General features: G+C 42.8%; 1 protein-coding gene across 1 annotated transcript in view; it reads right to left on the bottom strand.

Annotated features, from left to right (window-relative positions):
* Nucleotides 1-18,844, bottom strand: part of LOC132475106 (uncharacterized) — a 444,510-nt gene that overhangs the window by 244,265 nt on the left and 181,401 nt on the right. Inside the window, exons 17-19 of the mRNA XM_060076081.1 lie at nucleotides 3,386-3,514; nucleotides 2,125-2,196; nucleotides 630-677 (exon numbers count right to left, since the gene is read on the bottom strand). Coding sequence (XP_059932064.1) covers nucleotides 630-677; nucleotides 2,125-2,196; nucleotides 3,386-3,514 — 249 coding nt within the window. The remainder of the gene's footprint in view (nucleotides 1-629; nucleotides 678-2,124; nucleotides 2,197-3,385; nucleotides 3,515-18,844) is intronic.

Here is an 18,844-nt window from a genome sequence, read left to right as displayed (position 1 = left end):
GAAATCAAAAGGCAATATAAAATGACGACGTGCAAACACGATAGTTCAGGCAGGGTGTTCAACACATAGTCCTGAATTGTGGACCACAGAATTTAAGAGACATTGATTCAACTCTTCTTGACCTCTGTATATTTTAAACCGTTTGTCCTACCACCTTGTCCCCCACAACATATCTCATCAATAAGATGTTTGTTTGCTAGACTTGGTTTGATCAAAATATGCTACATTAAGGTCACTTTTCCATAAGAATCAGCAGTTTCTCGTTATATAGTAATTCAAGTGAGATGCGGTCGGTGAGGTGTTCTGTCTTGGGCCAGCTCGGTCAAACGTTGTCCGTTGTTTGTGGTCTTAATGTAGCCTATATGTTTGGGGGCCTACTATTTGGCCCAATGTTTTAAGTACAGGTAGGTAGGTGTGTACTGCTATGCATTAATATTTATATTTATCTGTACATAGACCATACAGCAAAGGTGCTTAATAAGTCATTCACCAATTGTAGTAGGCTGGGCTAGGGCGAACCTACAAACCTCTAACAAGCCTATGAAAGGTTTCCGGTCAAATCAGCATTTTTTGGAAGAAAATATGTAATATGTTCTCAGAGGAGCCAAGGATCTCAGCAAAACCCTTACCTTTGTTTTGTGTCCTTGGCTTTACCACCGTCTTATTGGATATTTGTCCTACGATATGAAAAAGGATCGTCAGTCAGTCTTACGATGTCAACCATACACCTTCCAAGTGTAAAGTTTCAACCTTCGGGAGTCGGAGGATTGTTTAAGGGCACTTTGTGAAAGGAGGCTGTTATATATTCATCTTCAGCGGCAAACAATAAATGGACGTCGGATTTCCCGATTGACTTAAGAGGCGGCAGTAGCTCAGGAGGTAGAGCGGGTTGGCTGGTAACCTGAAGGTTGCTGGTTCAATCCCCGGCTCCTCCTAGCTGAGTGTCGAGATGTCCTTGAGCAAGGCACCTAACCCTGACTGTTAGCTCCCGACGAGCTGGCTGTCGCCTTGCATGGTTGACTCCGCCGTCGGTGTGTGAATGTGTGCGTGAATGGTGAATGTGAGGCAAACATTGTAAAGCGCTTTGGGTGGCCGATGGTCAGAAAAGCGCTATATAATTGCAGTCCATTTACTTAAGAAAAATACACAACGCAGATTCAGCCGGTCACATACATAAGGATGATCAAATAGAAAACCTGCTCCCGACCAGGTTTGGTTGAGAGCATAAGTCATAGGACACCATCGACATGTAACCGACGGCAACGGACCATTACTGTAAAGCAGGGGTGCCCAACAATTTTTGACCCAAAATCTACTTTTCAAGCAGGCAACCTCCCGAGATCTACCGGTCTAGTGTCAACATTGGGTCAACATGTTGGATTGCATAAGAGACAAGGAGGGTTATTGGTAGAACAGCCAGTTAAGAATGCTTCATTGTGCTGCTTTTACATCAGTCTTTTGTAGAATAATATATTATGTACCCTATGTTTCTTTTGTCATCTAGAACCACACACACACCATGGGCCCTATCTTGCATCCGGTGCAATTGACTTAATCACTGGCGCATGTGTCGTTGCTAGTTTGCAACTGGCGCAGAGCGTTCTTTTCCCTCCTGCGCCACTCGTCGGTAAATTAGGTAATGACCTTGCGCCCCAAGGGGCGGCTCGTGAAAGGAGGAGGCGTGTTCTGGCGCAAACGTTCCCTGGTGCTATTTTGCAGTTTCAGAAAACACTTGTGCCACAAACCAGGAAATACCTGGTTTAAAGTCAGTGTGGCGCGTTGTTCAGATGCTATTTTATGGGCACATGCATAATGTTGCTGTGCACCTCGCGCATACACTTTGCTTCTCTAATCTACCTAGCCACACATTCTTGGTAAATTATTTGGGAAAGAACAGCTGATACAAATATTATTTAAACACAATTATTCAAAATAACACCTGGAACAAGAATAGACTGTAAAATGCTGTGGGAAACCCTGATGTCTACTTGTCCTGCCCCCCATTTGGGCCCTTGGTAATGCCCCCCCCCCCCCCTTACTATGACGCCCCTGTGTGTGGATGAAGTAATGTGCCTTTCAATAACTGATGAGTCTCGACCGGTATGTCCTCAAGGCCCTTCATACCTCTCAGCGGGTCCTTTGCTTTGGCCTTTCCTTGTGAGCGATTGCAGCTTTTCCTTTCGGTTTTTTCACCTGCTTTTGAGTTGGAAATCCTTGGTCAACTCACTTTTGTAACACTGCATGACAACTCAGCACGACGTATGGTTAAACTGAGATGTGTGGTACACTTGACAAAGTACCACAGCGTAGTAAGCTAGATTGCTATTGACTTATCATATCAATACATTAGGCCTCTACTGGATTACTGTTTTCGTGTGTTTCCCTGAAGTTAAGGGGTAAGGCCATATGACGCCATCGACATGTGACCGACGGCAACGGACCGTTACTGTAAAGTAAACTATGGACATCTCTGGGTTTGAACATTGTTGGAAACATTTCGGATTATGCAAATGCACCACTGAACAGAATATATAACATAGTATATTTAAGGCGTAAATGTTACATAGGCCGTTACTATCTGAGGGATTTATTATAGACGTGTTTCATGGACATTTTAACTGATGAATGTTCATCAGGGCAGATGCAGGTGTTGGCAGGGCCTGGTGCTGGAGCACTGATCGGCTAAAGTACCGTAGTTAAAAAGCATTTATTCAGCATTTGCATGTGAAGTACCTAACCTGCCTTCCCATCATATGCTGGTTCTTTCCAACGTCACCAACTTATTAGTTGCAAAGGCGATTTGATGGTCACACTGGGATTCTGGGATATTCTTTATGTTGACTGCTACTACACCAATGCTAACGCCTTAATTAAGTTGGTTCACATTTGTCATCCCTTTCCTACTTTCTTTTCTTTTATGTGACCCAAATTGCCCTTTCTAGGGGAAAGACGTGACTTTACTGGTGCTAATTAGTGCTTCATCATTAGCAGTCACTCAGTCAGTCACTCCATGTAGCTAATTGCTGATCAGCTGCGTTTCTGTTTTATTTGAGAATCCAAGTTCAGCGGTGGAATAAACCATTTTGTGACTTCTGTAAGGGGTGACAGTTAGCCACCAATATTTCTTTCTTTAGAAAGTATAGTCACTTAACCTTTTATTCAGCCCAAGTTACTCAGGACATTATTTACATAGAAATAAGAAATTGCAAACAAAAAACAACTTTTCATCTCAGGCTTTGAGGGCCCTCCCCCCATTGGGACCCTGGGTAACCAGTCCTACATTAATTATCTGGTGACGTGAAATGTATTTTGAAAGGAAAGTACCATGATATAGACTAGAGGGTTATGCAGGTCGACTTACTAAAACTAGGAGACTTCAACTCACCCAGCATCCCGTCACTAGCAGGCTTTTTGAGGGGCGGAGACGAGGACAGTTCGACAGGAAGGCTCTCCTGTCCGCTACTGCATGGCGGCTTCTTCTTCTTAACAGGTTTAGAACGATTCTGCACAAGTTCTGAAAGACAAATCAAGAGAAATTGCAGATGGATTATTTATTTATTTTTATAACTCAACTACAATAAGAAATGGGCTTGTTTGCGTGATAGACTACAGACTACATTAAAATATTATTGAAACACAACTATTCAATATAACACCCGGAACAAGAATAGGCTGTAAAATGCTGTGGGAAACCCTGATGGCTACTTGTCCTGCCTTTTCATCTCAGGCTTTGAGGGCCCTCCCCCCATTGGGGCCCTTGGTAACCAGTCCTGCTCCCCGCCCCCTACTATGACGCCCCTGTGTGTGGTTACGGTGTAAAGGCCATATGACGCCATTGTCATTTGACCGACGGCAACGGACCGTTACTGTAAAGTAAACTATGGACATCTCTGGGTTTGAACATTGTTGGAAACATTTTGGATTATGCAAATAAACAATTCAACAGAATATATCACATAGTATATTTAATGCGTAAATGTTACATATTAGGCCGTTACTATCTGAGGGATTTATTATAGACGTGTTTCATGGAAATTTTAACTGATGAATGTTGGATTTCATCAGGGCAGATGCAGGTGTTGGCAGGGCCTGGTGCTCGAGCACTGAACGGCTAAAGTACCGTAGTTAAAAAGCATTTATTCAGCATTTGCATATGAAGTACCTAACCTGCCTTCCCATCATATGCTGGTTCTTTCCAGCATCACCAACTTATTAGTTGCAAAGGCGATTTGATGGCCACACTGGGATTCTGGGATATGTTTTATGTTGGCTGCTACTACTAATACACCTTACTGAAGTTGGTTCACAGTTGTCATCCCTTTCCTACTTTATTTTCTTTTATGTGACCCCATTTTCCCTTTCTTGGGGAAAGACGTGACTGTTGTGGTGCAAATTAGCGCTTCATCATTAGCAGTCACTCAATCAGTCAGTTACTGTTTTTGGGAATCTACGTGCAGCGGTGGAATAAACCATTTTACGCCTCCTGTAAGGGCTGACAGTGAGCCACAACTATTTTTGTCCATACGAAGTTCGGTCGCTTAAACATTTATTCAGCAAATAAAAAGGTATTTACGACATGATTTACTTGGAAACAGAAAAAACACTTTTCATCCCAGGCTTTGAGGGCCCTCCCCCCATTGCCTCACCTTAACCCCTCACCCCCTCACCAATATATATGAGGTTGAGCTGACATTTTGTTTTAACCTCAAGCACAATAATGAATGGGCTTGTTTGCATGATAGACTACAGACTACTGAAATATTATTTAAACACAATTATTCAAAATAACACCTGGAACATGAATTGGCTCTAAAATGCTGTGGAAAACCCTTATGGCTACTTGTCCTGCCTTTTCATCTCAGGCTTTGAGGGCCCTCCCCCCATTGGGTCCCTTGGTAACCAGCCCTGCTCCCCCCCCCCCCCTTACTATGACGCCCCTGTGTGTGGATGAAGTACTGTACCTTTCAATAACTGTTGAGTCTCGACCGGTATGCCCTCAAGGCCCTTCATACCTCTCAGCGGGTCCTTTGCTTTGGCCTTTCCAGGTGAGCGATTGCAGCTTTTCCTTTTGTTTTTTTCACCTGCTTTTGAGTTGGAAATCCTTGGTCAACTCACTTTTGTAACACTGCATGACAACTCAGCACAACGTATGGTTAAACTGGGATAACATAAACCGTATATTATACAGATTAAACAGATTTAACATAGACTGTATATAATACAGATTAAAAATATTTAACATACCGTATTGGTCCGAATATAAGACGACCCTGAATATAAGACGACCCCCCGTTTTTCAACACAAACATTTAGAAAAAAAGATTTGCAGACCAGATTTGCAGAACAAAGCACAGTGAATTAAACACTTGTTATATCAATGACAATAATAATAATGCCAGTAAAGGCCACGGCACTTTCAAGGCAAAATATGTAGCCTACAGTATGATTCAAAATTAATATCAAGCAATAATCAAGCAACATTGGGAACATTTTTAAATAACATAGAAAAATACAGGCCACATATTTAACTAAACTTAACTAAAATTCGCCAAACTTCTCCTCCGATCTCTCTCTATCGCTCACACACGTCCTCTGCCCCGCTGTGTTCGCTCTCGCTGTCATCGCTCCCCAGCTGCTCCGCTTCCACCGGCTCCGCCCGTGAGGGTTTCAGTGCGCCCTAAATTTAATCCTCCCATCTCCTCATGTTTGGTTTAATTTCGCTTGTTTCGTATATTTTAATTAATTATTTAAGGGCGCCACCAGAGGGCGCCCCCAACACATTTGCCGTCCTAGGCGATCGCCTAGGTCGCCTATGCCTAGCGCCGGCCCTTGTTTCGGGGCAGAAGAAACTGTCCCGGCCGGTGATGCAGCAGCACAGCCACAGAGTTTTACGCATTCCTTATACTGCACTTTGTGCCGCTGCTGTAAATGGTGGAACAGATTTGTCGTGCTTCCACTTTTAGCCGCAACGGTTTTGCTACACTCTCTACAGATGACCTGCAGCTGCTGCTCATCTGTTTTTTTAAATCCGAATCATTTCCATATTATGGAGCCGTTGGTTCTCTTTGAAACAATTTCGTCACACACCGCCGTCTCGTTTTCTTTACCGGTATCCTCCATGCTTGTTGTGTTTGTGAGGGGCGGGAATGAGGCGTCTTTGCACACGGCACATTCGGAAGGACAGAGTGGGAGGGGTCGCAGAAGGCCAAATGCATTTATAATCATGAACTTTAAAATGATTGTTAGACTAGACTCACAAAACAGTAGTTTGGCCAACATTGCAATTGAGTTGGGTAATAAAAGGAACTATCGTGTTTGTTCATATTTGTTTCCTAGGTTAAGGTTCCACATTAGGTTGCTATGTTTGAAATATATCCAAATCAGCCGTTAATCACTTCTCGTAAGCTAACGTTGGAATAATGGAGTTTATTTCAGACATATTTAACAACATGATAGTTACCTTGGAAGTGCTATTCATTAGTTGCACATTAGTCTCACAAATATGAACATACGCAGGATTTTAGAAACACCGAGAAAACATTTTAGAATTTTAGAAACACCGGTTCAAAATAATCGGAGCTTGCTAGGGAGGTTGTGGGACATGCGAGTACGATTGTTGGTTGCTATTAAGTCGTTTGGAGATCAAACATTGGATAAACAATAAAAATAAATAAATAAAATGTGTTCTCAGAACCCCCAACAGGCCAAATTAAACTTGTTTCAAATTTTAAAAAAGATTAACTACATTGATCAGGTGAGCGACCATGGGTTAATCAGGTAGACTAATATCTCCTACAACTAGGAGACTTGAACTCACCATGCGAGCTACCAGGCATTTCAGCTGGAAACGACGACCCGCAGTCCATAGGGCCGGACAGCTCGGACTTGGACAAGCTCCCCTCTCCGCTACTACCTGACGTCATCAGACCAGCAGATGTATTCTTTATCAGTCCTGAAAGACAAATCAATAGAATTTGCAAATTGCGTTAACATTTTTTGTTTTCTGAAAAATACCGATATGCAACATCTGACCTCCTCGGATACCACTTAAACATTGTTGTGTCAGTGTGTGTTGAACATTTCACAAATAACCCAAAGTTATCCTCAACATGACCTGGACAGGTTGTTCATGTCAACTTACAGCCCACATGAAGTACACTGTAAACCAGTATAATGTTTATGTCCGGTCTGTCTGGGCCAAGTTGTTTGATTTCTAACTTCTCTTCCAATTTGAACCTCTCAAATGTTTTTTTTAACAGAAACTCAACACTGTTGATCACAGGTGCAACACCACTCGCCATATCTGCATCTAATATAGAAACGATGAAAGATACCCGCGGAATAATTTGAGTAAAAACAGTTCTAGAGTATGACCATGGGGCAGACAACTTTACGACCATATAGGCGTCTTTTAGCGCAGATTGCAATTCTTGTTTCAGCCTGCAGGGTTATGCGATAAACATACGGAGGAACGCGGTCGCTGAGCTATCCTGCCCCACATTGCATGACACGTTAAACTCAACTAGAATCGCCACCATCACCCAAAATGTGATGTCAACAGACCGAAAATAGTATGAAAGCCTACAGAAACTATAGATAGTTAATGTGAAATTCACATTATTAAAAATAGACTTGGAGCCATGATTTACTGAGGAACAATTTTTTTGGGAGCATGCTTTTTGCAAGTAGTTTGCTGCCCCACCTGCCAATATCGACGGCACGCGCCTGCTGTAAACATATATAACAATCATGATTATGTATCATGTTTGTCACATATCATGGAATTTATCAAAGTGAGTCCATGAATCAGAATGTATCGTTAGTGTAGCATTATGTGAAGTACCAGCTGATCATAGATTTGGATCCAAAGAGTTAAAGAAACTTTGGGATTTCTCAACCTTGACCCTATTTTCTATCATTTTAGGTCTAAGTGACTAATGGGGAGAGCGATTTATATTAGATCCTTCCAGCAATGATTGAAAACACTGCAGCAGTAATCCACAAAAAACGTCAATGTGATCATTAGGGGCAAAGCGCCCGTCGATGTAAGTCCTCTTAATGTGTTTGTTTTACCACTGACCGGCTCACATTATATTTAAGCATTAAGCATTATACAACTTCTTTCTTTACCTTTTTGACCACGGTCTGTTTGTTATTGTGTCCATCCAGGTCTGATCTATTATTAATTTATCTATTTATTCGTGACTCCTATGGAAGAATGTCACAGGGAACTCTATCATTTTATATTAGTTCTTAGCTCTCTCCCCTCGCCACCCTTTCATCTGTTTCTGTATGGCCGCGGTGGTGGTGAGGTGAGCCTTCTCTCTAGTTTTGGTCAGCACTATATTTTAAGGACATTCCTCCCCTAAAACTTTATCAGAAGTGAATTTGGTGATGAAATAGCATACGAAAATTGCTATAAAAACATTGCGTTCTTGGTCTGCTCTGTTGTTTACCGCTCCTTGCTGGAATACCAAAATAAATTCTGGGGTATCTGTGCTGCCAAGTTCCTTCAAGATACCAACCGCTGCATCCTGGGTAAAATGGGCGTGTCAAGAACACTTTTAAACTAGATTGCTTTTGACGTATCATGTCAATACATTAGGCCTCTTCTGGATTACTGTTTTCGTGTTTCCCTGAAGTAAGGGGGTAAGGCCATATGACGCAATCGACATGTAACCGACGGCAACGGACCATTACTTTACCTTGTTAAAAAAAAAGATGTGAGATCTTATTATGTTATATATGATACTTTTTAACTGGTGTGTGTGAAATGTAGAACGTGAAATGTAGAAAGAACTATGATATTGAGGGTTATGTTACATCACAACCCGCGTTTGCTAGTCTGCACATCGAAAATCTTACTTTCAAGAGATGTTAGCCCTCCCCCTTACCACTGACACCTCAATAAAATGACAATCGGGAAAACACTACCCTGCGCATGTAAGCGCAAAAGTGAGGGGTAGGGGTGAGGGTTTGGGTGAAGGGGTGAATTGAGATTCACAGTTGAACTCACCCTGCGTGCTACCAGGCATTGCAAATGGAAGTGACGACTCAGAGTCCACAGGGCCGGACAGCTCAGACCTGGACAAGCTCCCCTCTCCGCTACTGCCTGATGTCATCAGAGGTTCTGAAAGACAAATCAATAGAATTTGCAAATTGCGTTAAATATTTTTTTGTTTTCTGAAAAATACTGAAATGTAACATCTGACTTCCTCGGATACTACTTAAACAATATGTGTCAGTGTGTGTTCAAAATTTCACAAATAACCCAGAGTTATACTCAACATGACCTGAACAGGTTTTTCATGTCAACTTACAGCCCACATGAAGTACACTGTAAACATATTGTGACAACCCGCTCCCCACCCGGGGGAACCGCGGGGTAGTGGTCGACGGGGTATACCGCCTTCACCCACCAGTCGGCAGCAGAGCGTGCGTCGGCACCCGGCGCAATCACCGGGATGCAACGCACCTGGCCGGGGGGGGGGGGGGGAGAGTCGGCATAAAAGACGATCGTGGACGCACACCGGGGGGAACAAGAAGGACCAGCAAAGAACCAGTCGATAGCTGAGAGTCTCACGGAGGCCACCATTGACAGTATTTGCATTGCCTTGTACCCTTTCGCCGAATAAACGCCGACTTCGGCTTACCCTGGAAACTGAGTGTGGCGCATTCCGTGTGAGTTAGAAACATTCGTGAACCGGGCTGCCACAATATATAACATGTCACATATCATGTAATCTATCAAAGTGAGTCCATGAATCAGAATGTAGCATTAGTGTAGAATTATGTGAAGTACCAGCTGTTCATAGATTTTGGTTGAAAAAGAGGTAAAGGAAACTTCGGGACTTCTCAACCTGGACCTAGGAACCAGGCTTTATCACCTAAAACAATTGAAACTCAACCTACTCCTCGACTGTACACTAAAAACTGAATGTCTATTCAAAACAAAAACAACCCTTTCATACTGCTTCTATAGTTCATTTTATAAAATAAATTATATACAGTTGTTGGCCTGCTTTCCTTCAACCATTGTCGTCCGCCGTCTGCCCTGTTAGCTGCAGTGGTCCATGGGGCGAGACGGTCTGAGGGAGCTACCAGCTAGCTTGCCCCAAAATTCGAAATCTACACAGTTGATTCCTCGCCTAAAACTTCATCAGGAGTGAATTTAGTGATGAAATAGCATACGAAAATTTAAAAAAAACATTGAGTTCTTGGTCTGCTCTGTTGTTTACCTCTCCTGCTGGAATGCCGAAATGTATTCTGGGGTATCTGTGCTGCCAAGTTCCTTCAAGATACCAACCGGAGCATCCTCTGTAAAATTGCCGTGTTGAGAACACTTTTAAGCTAGATTGCTATTGACGTATCATATCAATGCATTAGGTTTCTTCTGGATTACTGTTTTCGTGTTTCCTTGAAGTTAGGGGGTAAGGCCATATGAAGCCATCGACATGTAACCGACGGCAATGTACCATTACTTTAAAGTAAACTATGGATATCGTTGTTGGAAACATTGTTGGAAACATTTTAGATTGGTCAAGTACCCAACAACAAAATATATAACATAGGATATTTAATGCGTAAATGATACATATTAGGCCTTTCATATCTGAGGCATTTTATTATAGCCGTGTTTGTTGGACCATGGTCTTGGTCATTTGAGAAGCTATATAAATGAAATGCGTGGACTCTGGTGGGTTCCATAAAATGTCGATTTCCAGAAAAAGTTTATCATCTAAAATATGTCATTCATGCGAATGATTTATGTTTGAAACAAGCCATAGGTTTAGAATTTTTATCCCAGAATCCCCAACAGATATTCCAGAATGCCACACAACTTTGACCTTGTTTAAAAAATCAAGCATGTATTTATTAAATTAGGTCTTGTCATTACATGATCTATTGTATATCTGGTGTATGTGAAATGTATTTTGACAGGGAAAAACGATGATATAGACTATAGAGGGTTGTGTTACTTATTAATCCTAAATGTAGAAGACTTACTGTGGGAAGGTATTTTGGGGAGGGATGTAGACGGGAACGTCGGACCAGGATGGTTTTCCTGTCCGCTACTGAATGACGGATTCCCACAAAACCCTGAAAGACAAATCAAGAGAATTTCATTCATTTCGAACAAATTAAATAAAAATAAATACACATAACACTAAACAACAATAATTATTAAGTGTCATAAACATTATTGATAACATAAATGTAGTGTCTATGTCCGAAAAGTTGAGTAATAAAAGGAACTATCGTGTTTGTTCATATTTCAAATGAAATATGAACAAACGTGTTTGAAGATGGCATAAATTAAAAAAACGTCAAAACTATTCTCAGATTACCACTTGTGGTGGTGTTGGTTCAATATGCCACAACAAACAAAACTGATTTCTCAACATCACCTTCTGTGTTCTTCTTAATTCATAGCCTACATTAAGTACCGTATTTTCCGGACTATAAGTCGCGTTTTTTTTGTAGTTTGGCTTGCCCTGCGACTTATATTTCGAAGCGACTTATATGCCAAAATTGTGCGTACATAATCCTCGGCCGCAAGAGGGCACCGTCATTCATTAGGCCTACAACTGAACGCTGCAAGCCTACTGCACCACCGAATAAATTATATTCTCGTCCTCAATGTCCTCCGGTTCAACCAAAGCTACCCCAGCCTTAGCTGCAATTTTGTGCAACATAGCTGTCACACATATCACAGCGCATGACTTGGCCGGCGAAAACTGGAGCCCTCCGCTGGACTTATGAAGGCATCTGACCGCGGCGCATACGCGTCCGGTGGAATCCCGGTGTCACTGAATTCGGTATACTCTCAGAACTACGAGGGACCGACACACCTATATTGCTATTGCAATTTCATTCAGTCTCTCCAGACTAAACGTTCTTGTTTAAATGTTTAAAAATAAATGCGACTTATACACCGATGCGACATATATATGTTTTTTTCCTCGTCATGGAGCATTTTTTGACTGATGCGACTTATACTCGGGAGCGACGTATAGTCCGGAAAATACGGTACACATAATGCACAAGATTTAAGATTTTGGGTGACATTCTACAATTGGCTGTCTGTTGCAGATAACATAATATTTGACGTTATTTTGTAAGACAAGGAATCAGAATGCATTGTTAGGGTAGATTTATCTTAAAAAGCTGTTCTTAGATTTGACAGTTCTAAAGACAGAGAGTAGAAAATACCAAAAGAGAGCAAGGTTATGAAACTAAACAACTAAGAACTGCCCTCTCCCTCTTTGCTCTCACGCTCTCTGCGTTTATAGTCATAATAATGAATATATCTGCAAGCGGTGATTTACAGGGTCCGAGCAAAATGAAATGTCAAGAACACACTAATGGAAGACATATAAAATGACATTATGAAGGGAAGATGTTCCCCTTAATGTAATACTGTTCCTCGCTTTTTAGTTAGCTGCAGAGCATTGGTCGAATGTCATGTTCAGCTTGTTCATAATGCTCAAATCGTGATTTGAACTCACTACCTAAGGGTCACCAGTACAAGGCATTATCCCATTGAGCCACTGACAAACATGAATTTAGCCTCATTCACAATGTGAAAATGTCTATTGATAAGCAAACAACATCAAGAAAACTCTAAGCACACATTTCTCAAGTGAATTAAGGGATTCTTAAAAGCATATAACTGGAAATTAAATATTTGTAGTAGAGCTGTCAGTTAAACGCGTTATTAACGGCGTTAACGCAAACCAAATTTAACGGCGTTACATTTTTTATCGCGCAATTAACGTAATTATTTTATTAAAAAAAAAAAATTTTTTTGGGCTCAAAACAAAGAAGCAGTAGCCTGACTGCTATGTTCAAATGACATTTGTTCAAAGCAGTCGTTTAATTGCACTATAGGCTCTTTTTTTGTATCGTCCTGTTTTGATCAGTATATGCCAATGTTGTTATCAATAAAAAATCATTTGCACAAGGCAAGCCGATGCACTTCACCATGTTGATAAGAGAATTAAAATGAGAAGAATTATGGGACAAAAAAATCAAGGGATATTTAGCATAGAAAAAGAATTTGCGATTAATCGCGATTAATAATAGTTAACTATGACATTAATGCGATTAATCACGATTAAATATTTTAATCGCTTGACAGCTCTAATTTGTAGTCAAGAACACGGAAGTCAAGAACGGAAGAAATTTAAATATGACAGTAAATTATGAAGGAAAAATGGTTAACGAAGAAGTTCCCCTTAATGCCGTACTCTACCTTGGCTGTCAGATTCTTGGAAACTTATGAGCCGGAATGTTGATTGCCTGATGAGTTTTAGGCGCTGTTCAATGCTGTGTTTGAACAGCGCCTGGCATGAAAATTTCACTCTATGAGGTTTTCTAATATGAGTTCTCCTAGCCTGCCTATGGTCCCCCAGTAGTTAGAAATGGCGTCCGGTGTAAAACGAGCACTAGGTATCCTGCTCCGCCTTTGAAAAAATTAAAACGCCAGGTTACCACCCCTTTCTCTGCTTTGTCCTTCCAGAGAATTTCGGCCCGCCAATGAGACAATGAGCTACGACCGTTTGAGCGCCACGTGTGTGTGTGTGTGTGTGTGTGTGTGTGTGTGTGTGTGTGTGTGTGTGTGTGAATACACAAACTGTACCGCAAGTGTGGTACACTTCTTTGTTATTTGGATAACCGTTCTGCTGTTAGTGTTACGGCGCATAACACTCAACATAAGGTAAGGTTTGCGTAAAGCTCCCATTTGGTGAAAAGACTAGACTGCGTCGGGTTCTCTGACGTCTCCGGTACTTCCACAACGAGACTCGTAGTGGGGGTTATCTCGGCCAAGGTGGAGACGGAAATGGGGGGAAAGGAACTTTGGCTTTGACTCCCAGATTGAACCGCGACATGTTGGAGAAAGGGATTTTTGACCGGGATAGTGTCCCGCCTGAGCCCCGCATGAACCAGCGATGCGTACGGTTCATGCTGTTGCCCTGAAGGACACACTTTTTTCATGAGCATAATGTGGAGCAGGTTTGGAATTGGCGTTTTATTAAATATCGCATATCGGCCTGTGAAGGTCATCAACAACCTTTATAAAACATGATGTGTGTCCCCTGTTCCTTTACAAATTAAGCTGCTGCCCAGCACCACTGCTGGAATGTGTTTTCCTCCTCCCCGTTCAGAGCAAGAGCAGTTCAGTCACTTAAACGTTTTATTCAGTATTTACTTAGAAATAAGAAATTGCAAACAAAGAACTAGTTTTCATCTCAGGCTTTGAGGGCCCTCCCCCCCCCCACTATGACGACCCTGGGTTTGGGTTAAATACGTTACCTTCCAATGACCGACGAGTTTTGGCCGGTAGGACCTTCAGCCCTTCCAGACCACTCAACAGGTCCTGTGCTGTGGCCTTTCCTGGTCTTTGCTCCTTCCACAGGCGCAACATCTTCCGTCTCTGCATGAAATCAGCTATCTTTTCTTTCTTGATGTCCTCCAGAACTTCGTTCTTCAGCCCCAGGTGGAGGGCCGCCTTCTCCCACCTCTTTCCCAGAGTTTTTGCAACAACCTGGAGCTGCTCAGCCGACAGATCCTGCCCTGGGGAGCGGGTTTCATAGACTTTGTCTGGAAAAAGAAACAACGCAATCCACACGCAGTCGGGTCAAGTTCCACATTCTGACGATGTACCAAAAATGCAGATATTACCACTTTTAAAATTGGTGTGAGGGGTTAAACCTGAACCAAATCTATAAAAGGTATCCTGTCACACTAACACCACACACACACGGATGCCCACACACACACACACACACACACACACACACACACACACACACACACACACACACACACACACACACACACACACACACACACACACACACACACACACATTTACACAGAAAATGTTGTTTGGTACATGAGCTGAAATAAAATCACCCTCAAAATAGGCATGCATTAAATTCTCTTACATTTTAAGTGTAATTCCGGCAAAAAATTAACCCAGGATCTTTGTTTTGGCTTGTTTACCCATCAAATAAGCCCTCTAGATAATATTTTCATTCAAAATCGAGTAATGTTTGGCTTCCATGTTATTAGCTAAGGGGACTGCGAACGCTTCAAAATCTGCATTTTTAACCATTAATACAGCTCACTTCTTGACACTTGCCTGTTTTAAATGTTTTAAATAGTTGAGAATGAATTGGGGAAAGGAACTTTGGCTTTGACTTCCAGAAGTACATGAACCACGACATGGAGGAGAAAGAGATTGTTGGCCGCGAATGGCTCCCGCTTGAGCCCCGCTTCCCGCTGCCGAGGGACCACCGCCTCGGCGCTGCAGGAGGCGGTGGTGTCTAAGCACTGACTGCTGCCGAGGCGGTGGTCCCTCGGCAGCGAGGCTCTGGCCGGGACAACCATGGTCAACAATCGCAAGCAACAATCCCTTTCTCCTCCATGTCGTGGTTCAGTCTACTTCAGATTGATGTGGACGTGGAAGAACCAGAGATGTCGGAGAACCCGACGTGTTCGTTTGAGATTCATAATATCGTCTGGAGGCTCACACAGCTTTTGGCCGTGATAATATGTATAGATAGATATCTATGTATCATATGATATTATTTAGATATAGAGCTCCAGGACTCCCGTGTGTTCTAGAATATTTACAGAACACGGCTAAAGGCCGTGTGCGCCTCGCCATGGCGATACATCCACTGTAAACAGGGCGCATGGTACCGTGGCTGCAAACTGCTCAGGGCCACACTCCCACCCTCCTCCTTGACCCGCCTCTGTCCTCCTCATTTGCATTAAAGCATTTGGGGATAACTCAATGTACGACTGGCTCGTAGTGGCTGTAATTCTGCACCATGGCTGAATTTCGGGAACGTCTTCAAATACTGTGTTTGGGGTCCACTAATATCTATATTAAAGCATCCATACCGTAGCATGCCATGGGACCTACTCCTGCTACGCTAACTAAGTTGTTGATGCTTCGTTTTATGTGCAGCGACCCTAATCATCAAGCTTTCGCTGTGCCCCTAGCCAATAACATGGAAGCCAAACATTGCGCCGGGCAAACTCTATACTCGATTTTCAATAAAAAAAGTATCTGGAGGGCTTATTTGATGGGTATACATGCCAAAACAAAGACCCTGGGTTAAATTTTCATGCAGAGTTTGAGTGACAGGTCTGATTGCCCTCCCTCACCCCTAATTACTATTGGACAGGTGCCCATCTCCCACCCCTTATACTAACGTTATTGGGTTAAATCAAAGCGTGATGTTTGTAAAAATAATTATAATACCGCCAATTCTTTTGAAAAACCAGCCCAAATTGTATGTACCCGCCCAATCTGGCAACTCTGACCATAAAGGAAACGAGTAAACAAGAGCTTGGGTTTAGAAGAAGCCAATTTCAATTTACATTGGGGGACAGTGAAGTTTAAAGAAAACATGTTGTGCAGAAATTCATATTTTATGAAACCACCCATTTAGAGAATGTGTGAGACTAGCAACATCGGACAATGAGGTAATATTCCGAACAAGCTTTGGCAAGGAGAGATAAATCGCTGGTTTTATGCTGTAATGTTTCTTAAAGAAGATTTATTCTGCAGGTTTCTCATTCTCTTTTCCATCTCGTGTTTCTACCTGATGCAGACCAACAGGTTCAGGCTACAGCATTAAGACCGCCTTATGGTCGTCACACGCTGTAGCCTACCCCACCCAGCCTGTCTGGGTAGGACTACCCCACCCAGCCTCTCTGGGTAGGACTACCCCACCCAGCCTCTCTGGGTAGGAATACCCCATCAGCCTCTCTGGGTAGGAATACCCCATCAGCCTCTCTGGGTAGGACTACCCCATCAGCCTCTCTGGGTAGGACTACCCCATCAGCCTCTCTGGGTAGGACTACCCCATCAGCCTCTCTGGGTAGGACTAACCCATCAGCCTCTCTGAGTAGGACTACCCCATCAGCCTCTCTGGGTAGGAATAGCCCTCTCAGCCTCAGGGTAACATGCTGCTTCCCTTAGCTTGCTTTTTTTCTCTTTCCTAGTTTATTTTATTTTATGTGACCCCGATTTCTCTTTCTTGGGGAAAGACGAGACCATCCTGGTGCAAATTAGCGCTCCAGCTTTAGCGGTCACTCAATCAGACACTCAGCGTTACTGTTTGGGGGAATCTATGAGCAGCGCTGGAATAAACCATTTTGTGCCTTATGTAAGGGGTAAGCCAGCACTATTTTTTGCTTTCGAAAGTTTAGTCAATTAAACTTTTTATTCAGCCAAAGTTACTTAAGATATTATTTACATAGAAATAAGAAATTGCAAACAAAAAACTACTTTTCATCTCAGGCTTTGAGGGCCCTCCCCCCATTGGGACTCTGGGTAACCAGTCCTATATTAATTATCCGGTGACGTGAAATGTATTTTGAAAAAAAGTACTATGATACAGACTAGAGCAGTGTTTTTCAACCACTGTGCCGCGGCCCACTGCTGTGCCTTGAGAGATGGACAGGTGTGCCGTAAAAAATTATGTGAATTCACTTCATTGGTTAAAAGAAAAAATATATTGGTCTACTCCATGTTAGCCAGTCTGAGCCAAGTGTGCGTGTCAGGGTGTGTGTGTTTCCCTGTGTTTCCCTCCTGTGTTGATTACTGTTCCCTCCCCTAATGTGTCTCAGCTGTTCCTCGTTCCTCGTTCATCGTTATTTAAGCCCTCGTCTTTCCTTTGTTCCTTGTGCTGTCATTGTGGTTGCTTGTGGTTTGCTGTGGTTGTTAGTCCTGCGTCTTCCGAGTTCCCTGTTGTCTCCCGAGTTCCCTGTTGTCTCCCGAGTTCCCTGATTCCTGTGCCTTAGCCTTTAGGCTTCAATAAAGTGCCGTTTCCTGAAACCGTCTGCGTCTGGGTCTTACCTGCCTGCCTGCACCCGCAACCCCCCTAACAGTGCGTGGTCGCGCTGTTGGTGGTATGCAATGTAAATACTCCCATATGCCTGTTGGTGGCGGTAGGCAGTGCAATTAATTGACAGATATGCAAACAATAAATCACAGATTAAGTGATTGATGTACAGGCGAGTCACGCAACGCAAACATGGATAAATATTTGAAAAGAAAAGAACCCAATCCTGATCAAAGTGCTCCCATAACAATCCAGTCGATGAGACCACAACAAGTGGGGTTCAAAAGAAAGCAGACAACGGTGAGCTCAAGTCTGCAGAGTGACACGTATCTGTCATTTGGTTTTTCCTTTACTGGGGATTCTGTTGCACTGTGTCTGTTGTGCGTAGTATGTGGGGAGAAGCTATCAAACAGTGCCATGGTCCCTAGCAAGCTTATGCGACACCTGCAAACCAAACCCATCACACCAAAATAAGCCTTCGGACTATTTTGTTCGTTTGCGTGACAGCACTGGGAAAAGGGCAACATTGATGAGGAAAGCCACAAAGGTGACTGAGACAGCCCTACATGCTAGCTATTTAGTAACTGAACTTGTGGCTAAATCAAAAAAGCCACACAATGTGGGGGAAACATTAATATTACAAGCCTGCAAAGCCATGTCAATGCCAATCTAGACCCAGATGCAGAGAAAGAAGTGGCTAAAGTCCCCCTCTCAGATAATACCATAGTGAGACGAATTGATGATATGTCTGCGGACACAGAGAGTCTGGTTTTGGAGAAGATTTGTTGTAGTGAGAAATATGCTTTGCAACTGGATGAATCCACAGATATCAGTGGCCATGCGCAACTAATGGCCAACGTGCACTTTGTGGATGAGGAGACTATCCGCGAGAATTTCCTTTTTTGCAAAGCATTGCCCGATAAAACCACAGGAGACGAAATCTTTCGGGTCACATCAGAGAACCTTGAACAAGGAGG

This window comes from Gadus macrocephalus, chromosome 16 (assembly GCF_031168955.1).
Source record: "Gadus macrocephalus chromosome 16, ASM3116895v1".
Classification (NCBI taxonomy): Eukaryota; Metazoa; Chordata; class Actinopteri; order Gadiformes; family Gadidae; genus Gadus; species Gadus macrocephalus.
This window is presented reverse-complemented; position numbering and strand designations above follow the sequence as displayed.